The sequence below is a fragment of the Polypterus senegalus genome, chromosome 5 (assembly GCF_016835505.1).
Source record: "Polypterus senegalus isolate Bchr_013 chromosome 5, ASM1683550v1, whole genome shotgun sequence".
NCBI classification, from domain to species: Eukaryota; Metazoa; Chordata; class Cladistia; order Polypteriformes; family Polypteridae; genus Polypterus; species Polypterus senegalus.
The window spans coordinates 50,576,523-50,597,544 of NC_053158.1; the positions used below are offsets into that span (position 1 = coordinate 50,576,523).

At 37.6% G+C, this 21,022-nt stretch overlaps 1 protein-coding gene across 2 annotated transcripts in view; it reads left to right on the forward strand.

Moving 5' to 3' along the window:
- prex2 (phosphatidylinositol-3,4,5-trisphosphate-dependent Rac exchange factor 2) overlaps positions 1 to 21,022 on the forward strand; it is a 512,388-nt gene that overhangs the window by 213,085 nt on the left and 278,281 nt on the right. For both annotated transcript variants that reach the window (XM_039754613.1, XM_039754614.1), the window contains exons 9-10: positions 11,129 to 11,278; positions 18,117 to 18,261. In XM_039754613.1, the coding sequence (XP_039610547.1) occupies positions 11,129 to 11,278; positions 18,117 to 18,261 (295 nt within the window). The remainder of the gene's footprint in view (positions 1 to 11,128; positions 11,279 to 18,116; positions 18,262 to 21,022) is intronic.

Sequence of the window (21,022 nt, forward strand, 5' to 3'; positions counted from 1 at the left end):
AAATCATGCCTTAGCTGAAAGGTGGCTGTGGAATGAGTTGAGCAGTGAGGTGAAGCGCATAGCCAGGCTCCTTGTTGAATCTCACAAGAATGTTTTTTTCCCTTCCTAAACCTATAAGCTGTTTTGCAATATGTGTGCAATCCGAAGATCAAATACTCTTGCCTTGAAAACTGGACATATTCATTAAGTTTTAAGGCTTTTGTTTTCATGTTTGATCCACTGCCATTTATGTTCCATTTTAAAAGACAAGAATAGAATGGGAATTTTTAAAAATATATAAAAATGTGTCACTTTAGTGCACATTTACATGTGCCAAATGCATACATACCATAATTGGGAAGAAATAACCAAAAATACTAAATGTATACTTTAATGAGAAACAATTCATCAATAGGCTATACCCTGGACCTGGATATTCTGTTTTGATAAATTCCATCATTTTAATATGGTTCAACTTATTGTTTATATTGTGAACGCTGGCCCCGGCACAGACAGACGGACAACATTTTCTCACCCATCACACTTTTATTTACACTATGTACAGTTATCGTGCACTCACAAAACCCCAGTGCTGCTGGCACTGATTCCCCCAAGTCCAGGGCCCACAGTCCTTGTGCCTTCCTGGCCGCCTCCAGTCCTTCCACAAGCTCAGTCCTTCTGCCTCCCGACTTCCACCGCTGACTGGAGGGAGGCGGCCCCTTTTATGGGGAGCCGGATGGGCTCCAGCTGCTTCCCGGCACTTAACAGTGGCCACACCCCTGTGTGGCGGAAGTGCCGGGCTCCCGGAATAAACAGGCACTGGGGCGCCGCCTGGCGGTGGCCACGGGTCCCTACAGGGCTGGGCTTCCAAGCCCTGTACCCGAGGCCCCCTGCATAACCAGGACGGATGCCCCCACTCGGTCTGGAGGAGGCACTCGCCCTCCTCTGGTCCTCCAAAGCGTCACGGCCGGGCTCCAGCCCCAGCCGAGGACCGTACGGGATAAACCGGCATCGGGGCGCCGCCTGGTGGTGACCACGGGCCCCTACAGGGTAGGGCTTCCATGCCCTCGACCCGTGGCTCCCAACAGAACCAGGACGGACGCCCCCTCGCGGTCTGGAGGAGGCACAAGCCCTCCTCACAATATAAAAAAATCTTAGTAGTTTTCATAGCTGTTTTGACCATTGTAATTGGCCATGTTTGTCATGAAGAAGCTGAATTGTGGCATGTTGTGCTATACTTACTTTGCAAAATTGGGAAAGGGCCCCAAGTAGACCGGTAGCCCCAGGATCCACATCCAGGTTAAATTCACTCTGAGGATAGCGCACTTATGATTTGGTCTGAAGCAGGAGAGAATTGAATAGCTTCTGCGAAAGCCAGCCCGACCACAGACAGACAGACAGACACTGTTTTTCCAGTCCACCACACACGATTTATTTGCTAAGTTCAATTGTCCCACACAGCACACAGTGCCCCAGCACCAATCACCCTTCTGTCAGGCCTCACAATGGTCCTCTTCGGGCCGCCTTCTCTCCACACTCCGATGCCTTGCCTTCCTCCACCCGACACCAGCTCTCCGACTATTGGAAGGCGGCCCCTTTTATGCTGTCCCGGATGGCACCCAGCCTCCCGTGACACTTCATATAACAGCAATCTAAGGTCTGTGGTTTATTCAGTCAAGAAATTATTTTAAAAAAGGAAGATCAGTAACCGAAAAGGCTCAGTCAAATCCTCAGTCCTTTAGAAAATCAGTTGACTTTAATTAAGAGAGCTGTACAAAGCAATCTCTATGCAGTTTGACCAAGCTTGAATTCTTCTGCCAAAAATAGAGGAATAAAATCCAGATGTGTTCAATTGATTGACATCTATCCAAACAGACTTCAGATCAAAGTTAAAGGCTCTTTCGCATAGTGTCAAAGAGTGTGCATATAGGGTGGTCCAGATCTAATTATGCAATTTTCATTACGCTATAACTTATTAAGTTTATTACATAGAAAATCACCCAAAAAATGCTGGACCATTGAGAAGTGTGCGAACTGACGACATGAAGAATCGTCTTCACACCGAACTGGAAACGTCCCGCATAATTGAAAGTCATCCAGATGATCTGGATCTGCATAATTAGATCTGGACCACCCAGTACTTATTCAACCAGTTATTTTTTGTTAGTTGTTATATTGTATGTTAGTTACACCAATCCTGAAAAATTGAAAAAGAGAATTTGTATTCATTTAGCTTTATAAATTAAGATATGCAAATGTTTCTATAAGGGTGTACTGAATGTTAATATTCACTAAAATTTGCAAAATGAAATATTCATTTTTTTCTTTTTCTCTTTATTATTTTTCTCACGATAATGTAACCAACGGCTCTAAGCAAGATATAAATGGGCTAAATGTAATTTTTGTGGCCCATATTTTGATAAATCTTTTTGTATATATACTGGGTAACACTTTAGATGCTGGAAAAATGCATCTATTACTCATTTACTTTTATGTAACAAAACCTTAAAAAAGGCTTATTTTGGTGTTCATAACAGTTCAAGGATCAATGAAGTGGTTATTCATGTGTGCAATGTGGTCTACTAAAATAACTTCACTTTGGAATGGTCAGAGATGGCTTAAGAGAGACACATGTCTCTTGATATTTCATATTTCAATGTAAGATTTGTGAAGCCTTCCTGTTTGTAAGTAATTTTACCAGCATATCAAATGCCACACTGCACAGAAATGAATAGCCACTTTAGTGATACTTTGTGTTATGTGCACCAGATGAAGCCTTTGTTAAGCTCTTGTTTTGTGACAGAAAATGATTAATGGGTGCATTTTTTAGTACCTGATCTAAAGTGTTACTATGTACTTTATCATGCAATTACATAAAAATATATATATTTTAATAAATGTAATAGAATAAGAGAACAATAAACTAGGAAACTGCCAGCAACCAGTACCACAGAAAGGTTGATTAGTTAGTTAATATTTGCTATGTATATTGTATTTTAATTTGGGATAGCCAATTGCATTTAACAAACATCAAGCTCATTGTAACAGTAATTTGTGTTTGATTCTTGTGTTCATCTCCAATGAGTTTTATTGCGCTTAATTAATTTTGTTATACATGCATTGTATAATTTGGAAGGAAAACGTTAATCCTGCAGTAAAAGGTATTTTCTTTTTTAATTTCAAGACTTTTAACTATTGGGGTAGCATGGTGGCACAGTGGTAGTCCTGCTACCTTGCAGTAAGGAGACCTGGTTTCGCATCTCTGGTCCTCCCTGTGTGGAGTTTGCATGTTCTCTCCATATCTGTATGGGTTTCCTTCAGGTGCCCGTAGTACAAAGACTTGTAAGTTAGGTGCATTGGCACTGCATTGACTAAATTGGCCCTACTGTGTGGCTGGGGTATGCTTGTGTGTTCACCCTGTGATGGACTGGCACCCTGTCCAGAGTTTGTTCCTGCCTTGCACCCTGTGCTACCTGGGGTAGGCTCCAGCATCCCTCGTGAACCTGCTCAGGACAAAATGATTCAGAAATGACTGACTGACTTTAACTGTTGGGATTAACAGTTAATATACTGGAAAGTTTAACAATAAGTTACTGTCAATAAAATATAACCAATGCTATGTACATTCTACAGTAGTTATGCTAAGTTTTACATTTAATTCAGATCATCTTCAGTTGCAGGATGGATGATTCACTTCACAGCTCCAAAGTGAACAATACTTCTGCATTTAATCTGCACTCTGGTTTCACAGGCAGCTGCACAAATGGACTGTGAAAACTGAACCTTCCTTATGATCAAATCAATGTGACTTGTCTGTGATTAAATGCAGAAGTGAAGATAAACAGAACGAGCCAAAATGGTATGACTTTAAGTAGGTTTTCATGCACCAGAGCATTGTAATGAACAAAAATGAAAGAAGACAAGTGAGATAGCAGAGACCTCATGTGAATCTCTAATTCAGCAGCCGAGAGATGCCTGAACAGATGGCAATCTGGCTAGTACAACTTACAGTGGATAAATGAGGTGCGAGGGGATTCACCAGGGGCTCTCAATATCTAAAATACAGTACTGATAGGATAGTCTGTGGCTCATCACCCAACTTTCCGGTATTTTTTATGAATTAAGATTGCTGTAATCTTAAAAATATAAAAATGGCAAAATGGATAGTGAAGACACCATCTGAAAAAGGTCAAAGGTCTGGAGATCTACGGACACTTGGCTGCCTTGCTGCTGTATCTGTTGATTAGCAAAATACAGCTGGGAAACAACTATTGTGCTCAATAACTAAAAAAAATAAAATGTGGATTCTGGATTACAGCAGCACTTTAATAGACAAAACATTAAGTGTATTTAAAGGAACAAAAAGACAAAAATGCACTGAAAAAAACTTCTGCATTTTTCAAGTAGAAGTTATTTTTTTATTTTTTCACAATTATGGTAAACAATAATTTGCCATTTAAAAAGCCTTTTCTTGAGTCAGGCTGATCTGTTGTAAAACCCAAAATCAGAAACGTAGAGTTATAGTAATAAATTCAAAGCGTTAAAGTTATTTTCCAAAAAAGTCACCAATTAACCTCCCTAGCGTTACATTTTTTCTCAAAAAAACATGTAAAAAGCATTGCATTTTTTTGTTTCAAAAATGACATCTTTATTAAGTTTCATTTTTCTACTATAAAAAGTGCCAAACACTAAAAGTACATAGTCAGAAGTGTAGAAAGAATAATAATAACACAAAATATAGTAATGATGAAAAATAATAATAATATGAACAACACTCTCTACATGTGCTAGTGACACGAACGTCACTTTCGGATTCACTAGAGTTACTTTCAGTTTCACTGACCACCTCAATTTCAGTGCCTGAAGACAGATTTCCCCTTTCATCACTGCTGATGAGAGGCATTCCTTACGAGATGCCATTATGAGGCTAGGAGAAGACACGTCTACACTATTGCCTGAGTAACAATCTGCAATAATTCTGTTAGCACTATTGCAGTCCAAGTAATCCTTGGTCTAACTGTTATGCAAGCCACGTCTATACTGTTGCCTCAGTTACACTTGGGATTAACACTTTTGCCATTATTTTTATAGCCTGAGTAATGCTCGGGTCTAACTCTAAGGAGGTTAAACACACATACTGAAGGTTGAAGGTTCTGTCTATAATATTGGACAACCAGGAAATGCACAATGCTAACCTTTTGCATTGTCATATCAATGAAGTCTCGCTTATGCAGTTCTAGTCACCACTGGGTAGATTTACCATTGAAATGTGTACACAAAATAAAGACAGCAACAATTTCCAGCATTATTGAATACATCTTTAAGGTGAAAGAAAATGTCATCATTGCTTTCTATATAAGTGAATCCCCAAGCTGAAGACGCACCTACCCTGCAAAATTCAGATAACAATCAAAAAAAAAAAAATGTAAAGTATCCATATATCCAATATCCATGTATTTTTTGAAAAGAATATAAATTTGTGAGATTCTGCCTGTCTTCCTTCATGGCAACCTTTCACCCCAGGATGTGGTTTTCTGTAGCTCATTTTGTGAATGGTGCATTTGCATTTTGTTTTGAGAACGAGAAAAGCGATTAGGGCAGGTAAGTAATTACAGGGTGGCCATTGAGAAACCTATCCATACATGTTTGCCCCAAACTCAATTTAAAAAAAAAACATACTTTTACAGTATATATGTATGAACATTTCTAATGGTAGTGTTTTATATATTTAAGAATGTACATAATAAATATGAACTAAAAATGTGTGGGAAAAGTGTAAAATGCAAGTTTTTCTGGACAGCAATACACTGTGATATTGATTATATAACTGCTGCAGAGATTCACTTCCCAGACTCGTCAAGCTCAAGTGTTTGTATATATATGTGTTAACCTGGCAATATCTCTCATCGGCCTTGGTACACTTTTACTTTATCTATGTAACATGTTTTTCTAGCTAATATTAAGCCGAAATTGCATCAGCGGTGTGATTTCATTAAGCTTTTTAGCTATAAGCAGTGATATGGTAAGTTATTGAACTGTGTCATACTTGTATCTATACTGTATGTCTTGTTTTATTGTATGATCTTTTATAGTAATGGAGTGTATATTCATTACTGTCTGGTGGCTGTTCTGTAACCTTGAATCTGTGTGCTCATGGGTGCTCCCTCATGCATGCTTATTAGATACAACCTCTGCTTGGCTTTGGCTTTGTTTAGCAATGGTTCTAACCTGAGATGGTGCATTATGTAGACCACAGCTTAGGGATGTTTGTGGTTTGGTGCTGCTTTAATGCCTTATTTGCTTAAAAAATCTATCCACAATGATCGCTCTAAAGGGACAAGTGAACACAAAACATATCCTTATCTCAGATTATGTCTTTTTGCTTTCATAAAAATATCTCAGAATTGTGTAAATCAGTTTTTTGAAGTCAAAATCTTTACTGCTACCAAGTGGATGTATTTGGTTGAGTTTTATGTTTTATTTTTTTTAATTTGAGTTGGTGACTCCTATATCCTATTTAAAATTGCAAGAACAGGCACAGTATTTTATTTATTTATTTTATTGATGTATCAACCCAACCCTTGTACTACACTAACTGATGACAAATGAATGCATACCATAATTGTGAAAAAATACATTCAACTTGAAAACTAAAAAATGTATTCTGTAACAGATTATTAAAATGAAATATGAAAAGGAATTGAATGATGAGAAATATAAAATGGCAGTAAATTTAGAGTAAACTTTGATGTCTGTATCTCAAGTTCTAGATGGAAATGAAAAAGGGTGAAACGTTTGGAGACAAACCATTACTTTTACAGTAGGGTATCATGAATGCATTTTCAACTCCCTTAATAAAGAATACAGCACTCATGAGAATACATATAAAATCAGTAGCAGAGTAAGGTTAAATTAACAGAAACTCAAAAACACTGAGCTTTTCATTAGTTATCTCATCTTTGCAATATGGGCCATTGGGCATGATGTTCTCAGAGCTTTAAAATAGTTGACTTTTGTGGTTCTTACTTCTTCATACTAAAAACTTTGTGACAAAGAACAGAAATTAGTGTTGTTCTCCTACTGCCAGCATCAAAATCCCACAGAAAATAGTACCACCCACACATGGAGCGTATACAATGTGCATCCCTGACTGTCGTGAATTAATGTCCCAAAACACATATTCCCAAAAACTCTATCCTACTAGAGGGGTATATCACCATCAAAACCTGGCTAGTAATATGGGCGAACACAGAGCCTTTATAAATGAAATTCTTTGCAAAAAAATGCTCTTCGACAGGAGTGAAGCTCCATAGGAGCACAAAATTCAATAAGGAGTTGCCTATAACACAAAAGGCAATCCAATCAAACAAGTTCCAATTACAGATATTTGAAGGACGTTTAAAAAGGGAGCAATAAAGTCATAAATCAAAAGAATCACAAAAGTTCAGATCTATACAAGAAAACACTCACCAAAGTTCCAAGCCAGGAACTGTGGGAGGCCTATCTGGATTTATAGGCAGACGGCAGTTCCTGATGGTAATTGTCAGGTGACCCCACCTCTTGCGGCACCTCCCACAACATATGTGGAACATCACTGAAACATAAACACAGCCAATAGTAAACCTCATAAATAAAACTGATACATGCAAAAGATTTGAATATGAAAAAGATCACATAAAACGTCAATTTAATCTCCAACCAGGCGAGGAACCTTGGTTGAGGTATATCACATATCTTCATTGGCTTAACTGAGCTCTTCTACTATTTTCTCTTTCTGTCAATTGTTTTTTGTAACTGGCTCCCGCTAACAACCAGGATCTATGCAGCAAGCAGCTCCTTTTCTCAACCCATAGTGAGCACTGTGTCGATGTTTCTGTGTTATGCTGTATGCACACATATACAGTATGTAATGGCATTGACAGCATACACTATCACAAGGTGCTTTACAGGGAAAATAAGACTGCAAAATATAATTAAAACCTGTGAGTACTATTAAATTCTGTAACCACAAACAGAAAAGTGACAGATAGCTTTGGGAAACTCTAATGAAAAAGGCAAGCCAAGAAAATGGATGAGTGAATTGCTTCTGACAATTCTGCTTTACATTTTCAAAGGGCACTACCTTCCTATCTAGTCCATTTTCTTAAAACACTTTGTTGAATATCAGGTAGCCAAGAGTTCTCTTGGGGAGCTTATGTTATATTTGTGTTTTGTAAAAGATGAATAACTACTGAAGTCGCTTTAAAATGTTAAACACAATGCAAAGAAGCGACATTTAAAAAGTACTGGGATTGCTTAGCAGCAAAGATACTTTTCAGACATAAGATCAGTATTCTGTCAAGTTTCTGATGTTTTTATGAAATGTGATTCCCAAAACCCACAGTAACTGTTTATACACACCTGCAGTCATAACCCTGCAAATTAACTGAGCTCCTTGGGTTTTCAAGCAGTGAGCCAGTTGTCGAAATGAACCGTAAAACTTATAATTTACAATCAAAAACCGCAAATGCATAGCCCCATTTCTGTTGCCCTTCAGATTGTTCTTTAATTCTGGTAGGTAAACTGTGTTTGTCAAATCTTTCAACAATACTAATCTTAGCAAATATAAACTAGAAATATTATGACAATGTATATTATTCTCAAGGACATGTGCTGAATTTTTGTCACATCTCCCATTTGTTTTCAAAAAAGTTATTTATATATGTGTTTTCTAAGTGTTTTTTTCCTGCTAGAACAGTATACACATTAATAATTATCTTGTGTTAAGATAGTAGATACGAAATCCCCATTAGCATCCTTATAGTCAAATATGATTTAGCATGAAGTATTTTAGTATTTAACTGTTATGTGTTTTGGAATTTTCAGTGGTGTTTCTGTTAAGAAGGCTTTAGTTCGATTGTCATTAATTTCCCATTAAGTCATTTGTGTGTCATCTTTTTCTTTGCCTGCAATGCCATTCGTATGTGATGCTAATTCAGGTCTTCAGTTTTGTAAAATATAATTTACAATTATAACAAAAATCATCAATTTTGGCAAAATTGTACTGAGATTCTGACTTTATGAATCGTTTTTCAGAATAGATATCTTTCTGAAAATGAATAAACTTTTATTTTTCTGATGATGATAGCAGCATTCATTGGTGAAAGTAAATGATGTTAGCCATCTTTGTTGAACACAGGTTTTTAACTGGACATGAGTATATAAAGGGTTTCAAAAACAAAACGAGATCCTTCAGTCCATCAAGTTCATTAGGTTAGACAACAGCTATTGCAAATTGGCACAATATTTTATCCAGATATTTTTTTAAAGTTCATACACATTTGGCTGATGCCTTTATCCAAGGTGACTTACAACATTTATGATACAATGGGTTACAGTTGTAATACAATTATGATACAATTGGAGCCCAGGTGTTCAAATGACTTGCTCATGCTAGCACAGCATCAGTAGTGGGATTTGAACCCACAGCCTCAGGGTTTGAAGTCCAAAGCCTTAACCACTTCACCTCAGTAATTCCTGCTGGCATGGCAAGTTGTCAAGGTTTATTCTTCAACTACAGGACTTTAGAGTTTGAGATTTCCATGACCCTTTGTGTGAAGAAGTCCCACAGTTAGTTTCAGTTACGAATTGATACAGTTTGTTAGACATTTTTTATGAGAGTTCAAATCCCAAGAATTGTTTCTGTGTATGTGTTTTATATTAATAATTTAGTTTAGGATAAATGTAAATATTTTTCTAATTTAATTTTGAAGGCAATACATTGGTATTTTGTAGCTTCTTTGGATGTTTAGCACTGTGTGTATAGGCTGCCTCCCAAGAGGCACTATGCACCATGCAGTGATCATGTCCGAGATTACAGATTTAAATATTAAACTGTCTCAGTTTTGAGTTCATAATGTTTAATTCAAGGGTTTCTAGTTAGCATTCAATTTCTTGGCATGGCTTACAGTTTTAGCACCTAGTTTCTGGGGGCGGCACGGTGGCGCAGTGATAGCGCTGCTGCCTCGCAGTTAGGAGACCCGGGTTCGCTTCCCGGGTCCTCCCTGCGTGGAGTTTGCATGTTCTCCCCGTGTCTGCGTGGGTTTCCTCCCACAGACCAAAGACATGCAGGTTAGGTGGATTGGCGATTCTAAATTGGCCCTAGTGTGTGCTTGGTTTGTGGGGAACCCTGCCCAGGATTGGTTCCTGCCTTGTGCCCTATGTTGGCTAGGATTGGCTCCGGCAGACCCCCGTGACCCTGTGTTCGGATTCAGCGGGTTGGAAAATGGATGGATGGATGGAGTTTCTAGTGACAGCTCATCCTTTGGTTAATGGTTTATAACAGTCCTATTTATACTTTGTTTTGCTCCCTTGCTTTGGACAGTGACATTTCAGAGTTTTCAAAATTGATTCTTGTCATTATTTCTCAAATATGTGGTCTGTTTAACACTACCCTCATGATTGATCACTAATTATATTGCCAGCATTTTGTTAAAAATATTTCACAATGTATTTAATACCAGAAAAGTACTTGACTTGCATAGTTTTAGTTTTGAATATGATGTCAAAAGTCTAATAGAGTGACCTCCCACATGTGATATGTCATGTTTTTGCATTTCTCCAGATAGTTGTGAAGTTGTTCTTTTTCTTTTTTCTGTTTTTTTTTTTTTTTTACTTAAGTAACGTCTTCTGCATAATTTTCAGATTCACTGGTGCCCTGTAATTATTTCAGTTGTTTGTATGTTTTGTTGTGGGGTACTGATTTTTCTAATGTGGCCTCCTTGAAGATGTCATTGCAGTTTCTTTTTCATGTGGCCTCTTATTTTTGTTTGGCACAGTTGGTATTGCACTGTGTTTCGCTTAGCTTATTTATTTACAAACCACTTTGTTTTGACAAATAGTAAAACATAATCTCCAAACATGGAGAAAGCCTCCCAGGATACCACATTAAACGGTCAAAGAAACTAAAAATACTCTTGCTGGTGCACTTTCTGTTTCCCTAGAAAACTTAATTGAATAACCATCAAAGCCAAAATGCCAACTCATTAGCCCCTTCTTAAATATGTGTGTGTTGTGCATTCATAAAGCATTTTTGTGTTTCTGACACAATATATTTAATTAAAACCTTTTCAGCTATTTGAGACTTTTAAAAATTTTTATTCTATTTTAGCTGACTACCATAGCAGTGGAAACATTGTAAGCAACGGCTGGAAGATTCACAACACTGCAAAAAACAAGTGGTTCGTCTGCATGGCGAAAACTCCCGAAGAAAAGCAAGAGTGGTTGGAAGCTATTTTAAAAGAGCGAGAAAGGAGAAAAAGTAAGTGTGCCACCATTTATAAAGTTGTAGTAATTGCAGGTCCTAGTCTCTGCTTCTGTCTGTGTCTCTCTCTCTCTGTTTGCTTGTCGAGCTTCTTCAGGAGGTCACAAAAAATGCAAAGCCTTTCATGACTCCATACTTCCTTTCTTGAAATCCTGATTTTAAATTTGTCATTAAGGACCTGTAAAATATGCTAATGAGTCTTTTGGGTCTCAGCCATGCCCACATGTGGCAGTTGCCTGTCACAATAAAGCCTTTGTATACTGCGGACTCATAGATTTGAAATACTTTAGGATGTATTACATAAGACAGTCTCTGGGGTAAACAAGCCTGGTAGGAAGCAGCTGACTTCCAGCAGACAAGGTTAAAAGCTGCACTGTAATAGTTAAAAAAAGACAACCACTGTGCATTGCTGTTTAGCATTCTGTAATCAACTGTAAGAAAAGTGACAATTTGTATCATGAAGCTACAGTGTTGTTGGTTGGAAGGAGCAGGTGGACTTGCTTTCAAAATTTAAGGGAAATTAAATGTGTTTAAAACATAAAAGGAAGCGGCATGGCAATCTATGCTTTTTAGGAAAATAATGCAAAATAAATCTTTTTCCACCTCAGTCCCCCTCTTAATACTTGTATTTGTAGCACACTAGCATAAGAAATTTAATCTGTAGCAGGAAAAGAAAATGTGTCTGTAATAAGGGCATAGTTTAAAAAGATGAATGTAATGGACTCCATGTGCAGATTTTCAAGGTTTCTTTAAGGTTACTTATAGTAAGAACACTGGAGTTTTTATTTTGTTAGTCTTTGCATTTTTGCTGCTAGTGTTGTACCAAAAAATAAGAATATCAGAATTTCCTATGAATACCTGGTAATACTGAAGTGTGTGATATCATTACTAGTAGTTCAATTTGTCATCTCACACCTGGACAAAAAATTACACTACCAATGTCAGTTATGTGTTTTGTTATGGACTTTGTATTGGGCAAGATTGTGGGGTCCAGCAGCTTTGGGGCATCTGTTGGTGAAGAAAGATTCACGGATCTTGACTTTGCTGACGATGCTGTGATCTTCGTGGCGGCAATGGAGACTCTGATCGGGGTCCCCGAGAGACTAAGTGAGGAGTCTTAGTGTCTGGGCTTGCGAGTGTCCTGGATAAAAACCAAGACCCAGGCCTTTAATGACCTCTTGGGAACAGCCATCAGCAGTGTGTCTGTTTGCGGAGAAAGTGTCGATCTTGTCAAGAGGATTACTTACCTTAGCAGTGAAATTCATGTCTCTGGTGACTCTTCCTATGAAGTCAGTAGACGGATTGGGAGAGCATGGGGGGTCATGAGGTCGCTGGAAAGGGGTGTATGGGGTTCCCGATATCTATGCAAAAGAATGAAGGTCCAAGTAGAGTCCTGGTGTTTCCTGTCTTGCCATATGGTTGTGAGACACGGACGCTATCCAGTGACCTGAGACGAAGACTGGACTCCTTTGGTACTGTGTCTCTCCGGAAAATCCTTGGGTACCGTTGGTTTGACTTTGTGTGGAATGAGCAGTTGCTCATGAAGTCCCGAATGAAGCACATTACCTGCATTGTGAGGGAGCGTCAGTTACGGCACTACGACCATGTGGTGCATTTCCCCGAGGGTGATCCAGCTCGTAAAATCCTCATTGTTGGGGAACTGAGTGACTGGACCAGGCCAAGGGGTCGCCCACGTAAAACCTGGCTGTGGCAGATAGAGGGTCATTTCCGGAAGGTGGGACTAGGCCGTGTGTCGGCATGGGGGTTGCCAACCGGGATCCTGTGTTGTTTCATCGTGTAGTAGGTACAGCAACGCACTGTACCAGTGCATGCTCTCCAATCTAATCTGTGCAAGAATCTGGTCCTTTCAATAACATGTGAATACTGAATTTCTTATGAAGGAGGAAATTCCTCAGGTTAACACTGAACATGCTTATGAAGACATGGTAAACGGGTGCTAGCAGCGTCAGATGATTGATAATCCACTTTAAAAACTGGAACACAACACTGATCAGTCGTCTCCTGTGAGCTGCTTTTATTGAGAAGAACAAAGAAGAACACAGATTAACATCAGAGAGAATTTGTGAGTGACATTTGGGCAGCAGTGCATTGCTGTTTACACCTAGTTGGAATGGATTTGGATGAACAAGCAGATGTTCAAACTTCTAGAAGTGTAGCAGAAATTAATCGAATGAGATGAAGACCCTGTATTTAGGTTATGGCGGGTTGGATAATGGGTGGATGGATGGAAATGATGATTTTGGAGAGAAAAAAGCAAAAGAACAAAGATTTCACTGACATACCATAGTCATTTTCTATTCATATCATAGCTTTAATGAAGCCTAAAACAAATGTGCTCATTACCATTTATTTTTAGTTTTTAATAGCCACCAACTGTAAACCTCACCTGCTGTCCATGATAATAATAAAGTGTAATAAGAGACACCGCTGACCCATGATGACAGCTTTTATATTTCTCTTTCATTCTTGCTTATTTTGATTTTATTTTTAGTTTTGCATGACCAAAAGATAATTTCAGGTTAGGTTTGCTAAATTCTGTTATATTTAAGACCCAGAGTGCGAGGTTAATGATGGAGAACACAAGGCTTAGTTTTCCACACAAGTATGAAGCATAGATGCTGTCAATTCAGGAAGACTGAGAAGATGGGGGACCTAATTGTGAGACTCGGATGGCTTGCTTAATGACACCGATTGCCTGAACTCCAGCAATCAGTAGATAGCTAAGAAAACATAACAGAGAAAAGTGGTGTCTTCTTTTCACATAGGCTTGACTGGAATCAAGCAGACCAAACACTGGGACAACACTGGGTATTCAGTTCATCACACAGAGTGTACTGAAGTTGATTCAAAAGTATAAGAGGAATTGTGTACTTTATGATTAGCAATGTCGAGTGCACAGATTTAGAAGTTGCCTCCAAATTCTCCTCACCTAACTTTGAATTTATCACAGTTAATTTATTTTTTTTATGGCCAAGGGAATTTCTGTGTTTGTGTTTTGTCAAGCTAACACTGAAGTAGCATTTTAAAAACCTTTGTAGTGTCATCAGTAAATGTGAAAACATTGGTGGAGCAGCGCTGTAATTGGAAAAAGTCTTCCAAAGTTCTTTCGGTCTGTTTTTCTCCTACAAGTACAGTCTAATGTTATATAATTTTTATACCACCATTAAACAGGATTTACCACAGTGCTTGAAGTCTGACTATTCCTCTTACACTTCTGTTATATTTCAAGTGAGCAAACAAAAGCTAAAGAGATTACTGTCTACAGTAAGGATATGGCAGTGTTGTCAGAGCTAAATGAGTGACAATTTATGGACTCTTCTGAAGTTACAGACAAGAATATATTCAAAAACTCACCTCCCATATTAAATACTGTGAAAAAAACGAATGAACTGCTAATATATTTACACATAGTTTATACACACAATCCATTCTCTGTTTTCTAACCCAGCTAATTCTAACCCAAGCTCAGAGAGGGTAGGAGGCTAGCACAGCAACATTGGGCACAAGGCAGCAACCAGCCCTGGGTATAGTGCAAGTTCATTACAGGGAAAACACACACTCTAACTCACTCATACTGGGACAATCACTAAGCACTAGCCTTGTGTTTTTGCTTTAATCTTTGGTCATCTTGGCCATTTTATAGACATTGGCTGGTAGATCAAAATGCATAGGACGTGCAGAGTAACCAAAACATGAGAGTGGAGTGAAGGGAGAGCAGTGCATAGGTGGGAGGCTCTCACTTTGCCTGCATTTTCCCAAACTACTATGCCTTCCTAGTTTCCATATCATAATAGTCTGATGCTATCTGACCTCTGTGTGCTTTACACAAGTAGCACTGATAAAGAAGCATTATTGATGCTCAAGACAAACTGTTTAGCTGAACTTCTAGCAACACAGTAAAGGGTTTTGTGAAAGAAAAAATTATAAAAATAATAATAAAAAAAAAACTACTATTAGCTTGTTCTCGTGTCACCTGCCCAGAACTTTAATCATAAGAAGTAAGTGAGAGGGAGTGAGAGGGTGAAAACTACACAATTAGAAAGGATAACAGAAAAGCCTTATGGTCTGATCTAGGGACAGCAGAACTAAATTACTGCAGGCACCCAAAGAAGTGTGATTGTCTTTGTCCCTGCAATTGTTGCAGCAGTAAGAGAAAAGCTTTATATGGAAAAAAGCAGATCCCAGTATTATTTATTAAGTATATTTTGAAAGCCAATCAGTTGTGTCATTTGTCAAACCATATGATTGGTTTTAGTTTTAACAGTATGATTTTAAGTTTATGTTACTATTCATTTTATGTTAGCTCATTTTGAGACTCTGAACAGTCACTAGTTAATGGTTTGACTTCCCTTGTCTTGTTAAATTGGCAATACACCAGGAGTAATTCTAAAATATTGTTTTTTTTACTTTATTGATAATAAATACTCTTGTGATAAATGTCAAAAAAGGTAAAATTTGAATTTGTAATCCATCTAGTTTTGGTCATGGAGAGTCAGTACCATTCCTGGTAGCACTGTAGACAGGGCTAGAACCAACCCTGAATAGGGGCTCTAATTAATAATCTAAATTTCATTTAATATTTAGTAACATTCCATACTGTGTTTTACGGATGATTATAATGAAGGTACACTCAGAAGGCATTGGTTCGACAATTAACCTAGTGACAAATCCTGTAGTCTGTGCTTCTGTGCTGTCTGCACAAGAGGTTATAGCACAGTACATAATTGCTGAGGACAGTCTGGAAGCTCAGTTTCACTTTTACAATAATGTATGTTCAGGCTATGCTGACATCTCAATCTATTACGATAGTTAATTATGTGTTTAATTGACCCCATTTTTGTTAGCTCCACAACCCATTAAAAAGAAAAAAAAAATGAAACTCTTATTGGAAATAGCACTATTAAATATGCCATACTTTACAAATGAGATTAGGCTTTCCAGGAATCTGTTATTTACTGACCTTATATGGAAAGAGCATGGGAGAAATAAGCATTAGTGACTGTTTAATAAAATAATCTCCTTCCTTTCAAATAAATGTAATTTTGCTAAGCTAGCATTAAGTTTATAGTTTTTTTCCTTTACTAGCTCTGCTGTAATGCATTGCATTTGTTATTTCAACAGATGGTGCATCACAAACATTTATAAAGTGATTAGATTTTTATTCTGCCCCAGCGAATTCCTGAGTGGAGTTTAAACATTTTAATCCATGTCGGAGGAAGCTTTCTTTTAGGTGCTCTGGTTTACCCCACATTTCCTGATTCAGCAGAGAGTCTGAAATTATATCTCAAACGTGTATGCCTGTGGCGGACGCCTGGAAGGACATGGAGTGGGATGATACCTCACCTGTGCCAGGAGAGGGCAGCTGCCCTGGTTTTTATGGGGGCCACGGGAAAGGAGCATAGAAGCTCAACTCTGCTGGGGCTCGTGGTCACCGCAGGAGGGCCCCTGCAGGATTGTGGAGCCCTGGACGTCTGCACTTTTGCCACACTCGGAAGTGCTGTCGGAAGGAATTCCAGGGACACCAGAAGTGCTTCCTATTGCTCATGCCGCACTTCCACCACACCAGGAAGTGCCGCTGGAAGATCGTCAAGGAGCACCTGGACCACATCCGGGGACTTATAAAAGAGGCTGCCTTTCTCCACTCGGGAGGAGGGAGACGAAGCTTGGGAGGAGAGGAGTAAAGGCGGAAGGAATACAGAGACTGAAGGAAAGAAGGGACCGAGTTTGGGTGGACTGGAGCACTGTGTTGGGTGCAGGACATTTGTATAAATAAAGAGTGTGTGTTTTTGGACATTTAGCGTCTGTCTGTCTGTCCCCGGGGGCTGTCTTATCACAATGCCCCATGTAGGGTTACCTCCAGGCTGAAAGGAGAGTCATGAATTCTTAGCTAGTCAAGGTTTAATTATAAAATTTTTTGGTTATTATTAATCAACACATGGTTTAAAGTATTATTTGCTTTTTACTGTTACTGTTTAATATGTACATTTGTATATCACTGAGCTGTTCTGACAATGCTAAATTATTATAGGTATTATATTTTAGCATAGAATATCAATTTGCCATTACCATTGCTTTTTAAGTAATCCTAGTAATGCCCAGAACAATACTACTTTGACTATTTATGAAATGTGTTCTGAGAAAGAGACAACTACAGCATAATATGCAAATATTTACTGTAAACATATTGCATAAAAAATATACCTTTATTTGTAGCCCTGCAATTAATATATTTCACACTGCACCTTTACATTTTTATAAGATCTACCTTTATAAACTTACTCTGACACTGTTTATCAAAATTTAGGTACCCATGACTGCTGGGAGTTTTTTTCCAGTGGTCTGTCTCCCTAGCTCTGTCATGATTTAAAACTGTAAGCATAACTCATGAATACTCCCTCTTTCAACCTTCTGTAAAATATCCTTGTAACACCATGTATGTGTCCTTTTCTGTGCAATGACTGAATTATATTTTTTATGCTAATATTTATGCTCATTAGGCAATCAATGTGGCATAGCAGTTTAGACTTTGCACTTCAAACTCTAAGGTTATGGGTTCAGATCCCACTTCTGGTAGTTCACCTGTGTTCCAAATGGAAAAACAAAAGAAATGTAACCAATTATGTCCCTCAGGTGTTGTAAGTCTCTTTTGATAACAGAATTAGAGAAATAACAAGTAATAGTAATAATTTGTAGTAAAGAAACAGGACTTTAAGATATTCTGTATCTGTATTGATACATGTAGAACCTTATTCATAATCAGCAAATGAAATATGTGATTGTAACTCTGATTTGTGATTTCTGTGTTATCCAACAGGCTTGAGGCTTGGGATGGAACAGGACACTTGGGTGATGGTTTCAGAGAAAGGCGAGAAGCTCTACAATTTAATGTGCAAACATGGGAACCTAATCAAAGACAGGAAGAGAAAGCTCACCACCTTCCCTAAGTGCTTCTTTGGAAGGTATGGTTCAATATACAGATAACTGGAGCAACAACAGTGTTTAAGTGTCTTAAATAAAATGTATTATTATTATTAATAATAATGAAAATCTGATTTAAGATGAAACAATTAATAATCTTAGTTTTTGTTTCTGTTCACTTTGCGTGTGCTTGTCTACATAGCAACATAACCAAATATAATTAATCATTTCATAGATATAATTAATTAGTTAACTGTGGACATATAAAAAGTAACCTGCCAGTAATCATTTTTAAAACTTGAGATCTTTGTCAAATATTGCTAACCTCAGTTGTACCCAAGTTCATGAATGAAGTGTGTGACCACCCAGGTGACCAGTAAGGATAGGGAAATTATCCCACTAGGGCAAGAGGAAGAACTGAGAGTAAAGAAAAGAAGCCAGTGTCTAAGGCAGTTATTAGCAGAATGTAAGACTGCTACTGTATGTGTTTTGCGGAGTCATTATTTAAAAGCTCAGGAGACGGATAAAAGGTCAAGTTTGTGAGTCATATCCGTAAACAGGGAAATGGAATGTCATATTTGAATGGCCTGAAAGAGTTCTGTGGCATATTTTAGGCCAAACAATGGACAATAAATGCTTTGCCTTTTCATTCATCTGCATCTTTTAATGCCTGTCACCACCTAACTTGCCTTCTTTTTATATTCAGAGAAGCATAATTTGCTTGGTCAAAATAAAATGTGATTTTATGATTATGTAAGGATAGAAGATTTTAAAAAGTTCTATGGTTTTTATTATAAATGACTGGAAATCAATAGGAAATATTGCAAGAGAATGAAATACTGTAAATAATCATAATATGGGTTATTTTAAATGAAAACAGTTTTCAGCATTTTTTGAAAGAACTAATAGCTAATATCAAGATGATATAATGAAACATATATTTAATCAAAATAAGCAATACAAAAATTGTTCACTCACCTGAAGATGAAATCAACTAATCCACTATTAAAAGGTGATAACATTCAGGTAGCTTATAAAGTAAAGGTAATGCTTGATTAAATGAGGAGTACAAATTATATCAAAGGGCTGTAGAGTAAAATAGGCTTTTTCATTGTTATGGTTAAGTCAGTAACATCCCATCATTCTTCAGGTATTTTAAAAAAAATGCCAAGTGGACTCATTTTCTCATTGTGAAGAGTGTATCTATAAGATGAGGCTTATGGCTGTGGCGTATTGCCAGGATTTTCAGTGATGAGGATTGATTCACTTGCTAATGATTCATAAAAAGCAGTAGCTAAGGTGATGCTGGCATAGAAGCTATAGAGAGTCAAACCATAATTTAAGGGCAGCTATAGTTGAAAGCACAAAGCCTTGATAGTGAAGTCTGTGAGTTGATTAAAAATGCAAGGTAAAACAGACAAGAAGTTCTGAATCATTTGACTGCAAATGTCCTTCTAAAGAAAGGGCAGGACATTTAATCAAAAATAGTATGCTGAGAACATCAAGTAGAGGCTGAGGTTCATAAACCTCATAACATGCCTAAAATGTAGATTTGCTGTCAAATTAGAGCAAATATTACAAGGCATAGTTTATTGAGCAGTGGAAAAAGTCACACAAATCATACTTAAGCTTGTACATGTGTGAGGCGCACCAAACCTTGGTGCATGGTTACATCCCTGCATGATCTGCTGGTGCTGTCATGGTGTGGAATAAGTTTTCTTTGTATAGTTTCAAATGAAAAGATTTCTTTTGAGTGCAGACAGGTAAATACCAATAAATACAATTCTAAGTAATCCCACGCTGAGTATGCATTCAAAGAGGGTGAATAATCGAAAAATGGTATGCAAAGTATGGCAGTAATGCAAATCATATACTATGGCCACCTCAGTACCATCTAAGTATGTACTACAGAACCATTAAGATGGTTTTTTTATGGATTGTAGTGTCCTGATGCCTAATTAAGACCTTTTCAGTGTTTCCTTTACTCTGTCATTTACCTATAGCTGGCAGCGTTGTACTTTAATTATAAAGGTTGCTTGAGCATATTTCATTGAATTTTTAGAATTTCCTACTTTAATGAAATAAATGTTTTTCTGTCAGGTGTATATTTGATAGCCTCTGAAAAACTGAGAACGATGCACTGTTACTGCATCTTTCACAAACTATTTCTCACTCTTTCTCGCTCTGAATCAGCACCATCAAGCTATTAAAGTTAAACGGGTTATTTTAGTTGTGCTGAATGTTGCGTTCTTTCCTTCTTATGGTTACATTTTTTATTTCTGTTTCTTTTACACTATAAATATTATGGCCCAGGGTGTGGTACGATTTAGTTCCACACTCCAAATACTTGATCTTTCTCACATGGTAGAAGTGCACATGATATTAGTTGATCTGTTTATGTAAGCGGTATGGCACATACTTTCAAGAGACACCAAAAAAGGAAGGTATTTTATTGTTTAAAAAAAACCCAAAAGCATTTGTTAAGTTCAATATCATGCTTCGATAGGTCCCAGTATGATCAATGTAGCACTTTGAGCTGTTGTCTTTGTTGTCATTACCTGCTTTTCTCAGAGGAGTTAAATTATGACACATAGGGCCTGCGAAGATGAGAGATGGTTCAGCTTCATCTTTTTTCAGGGAAGATGTCTCTTACTTTATGATTATTTTGGATGAGGGTATCTTTATATTGTTTGTGTGCCAACTGTTATGTGAACCTCATTTTTACCACAATGACTACAAAGATTTATAATATACCAGTATATGATGTAAAATGATGAGTCTCAACACACTAAAAGAAGATTT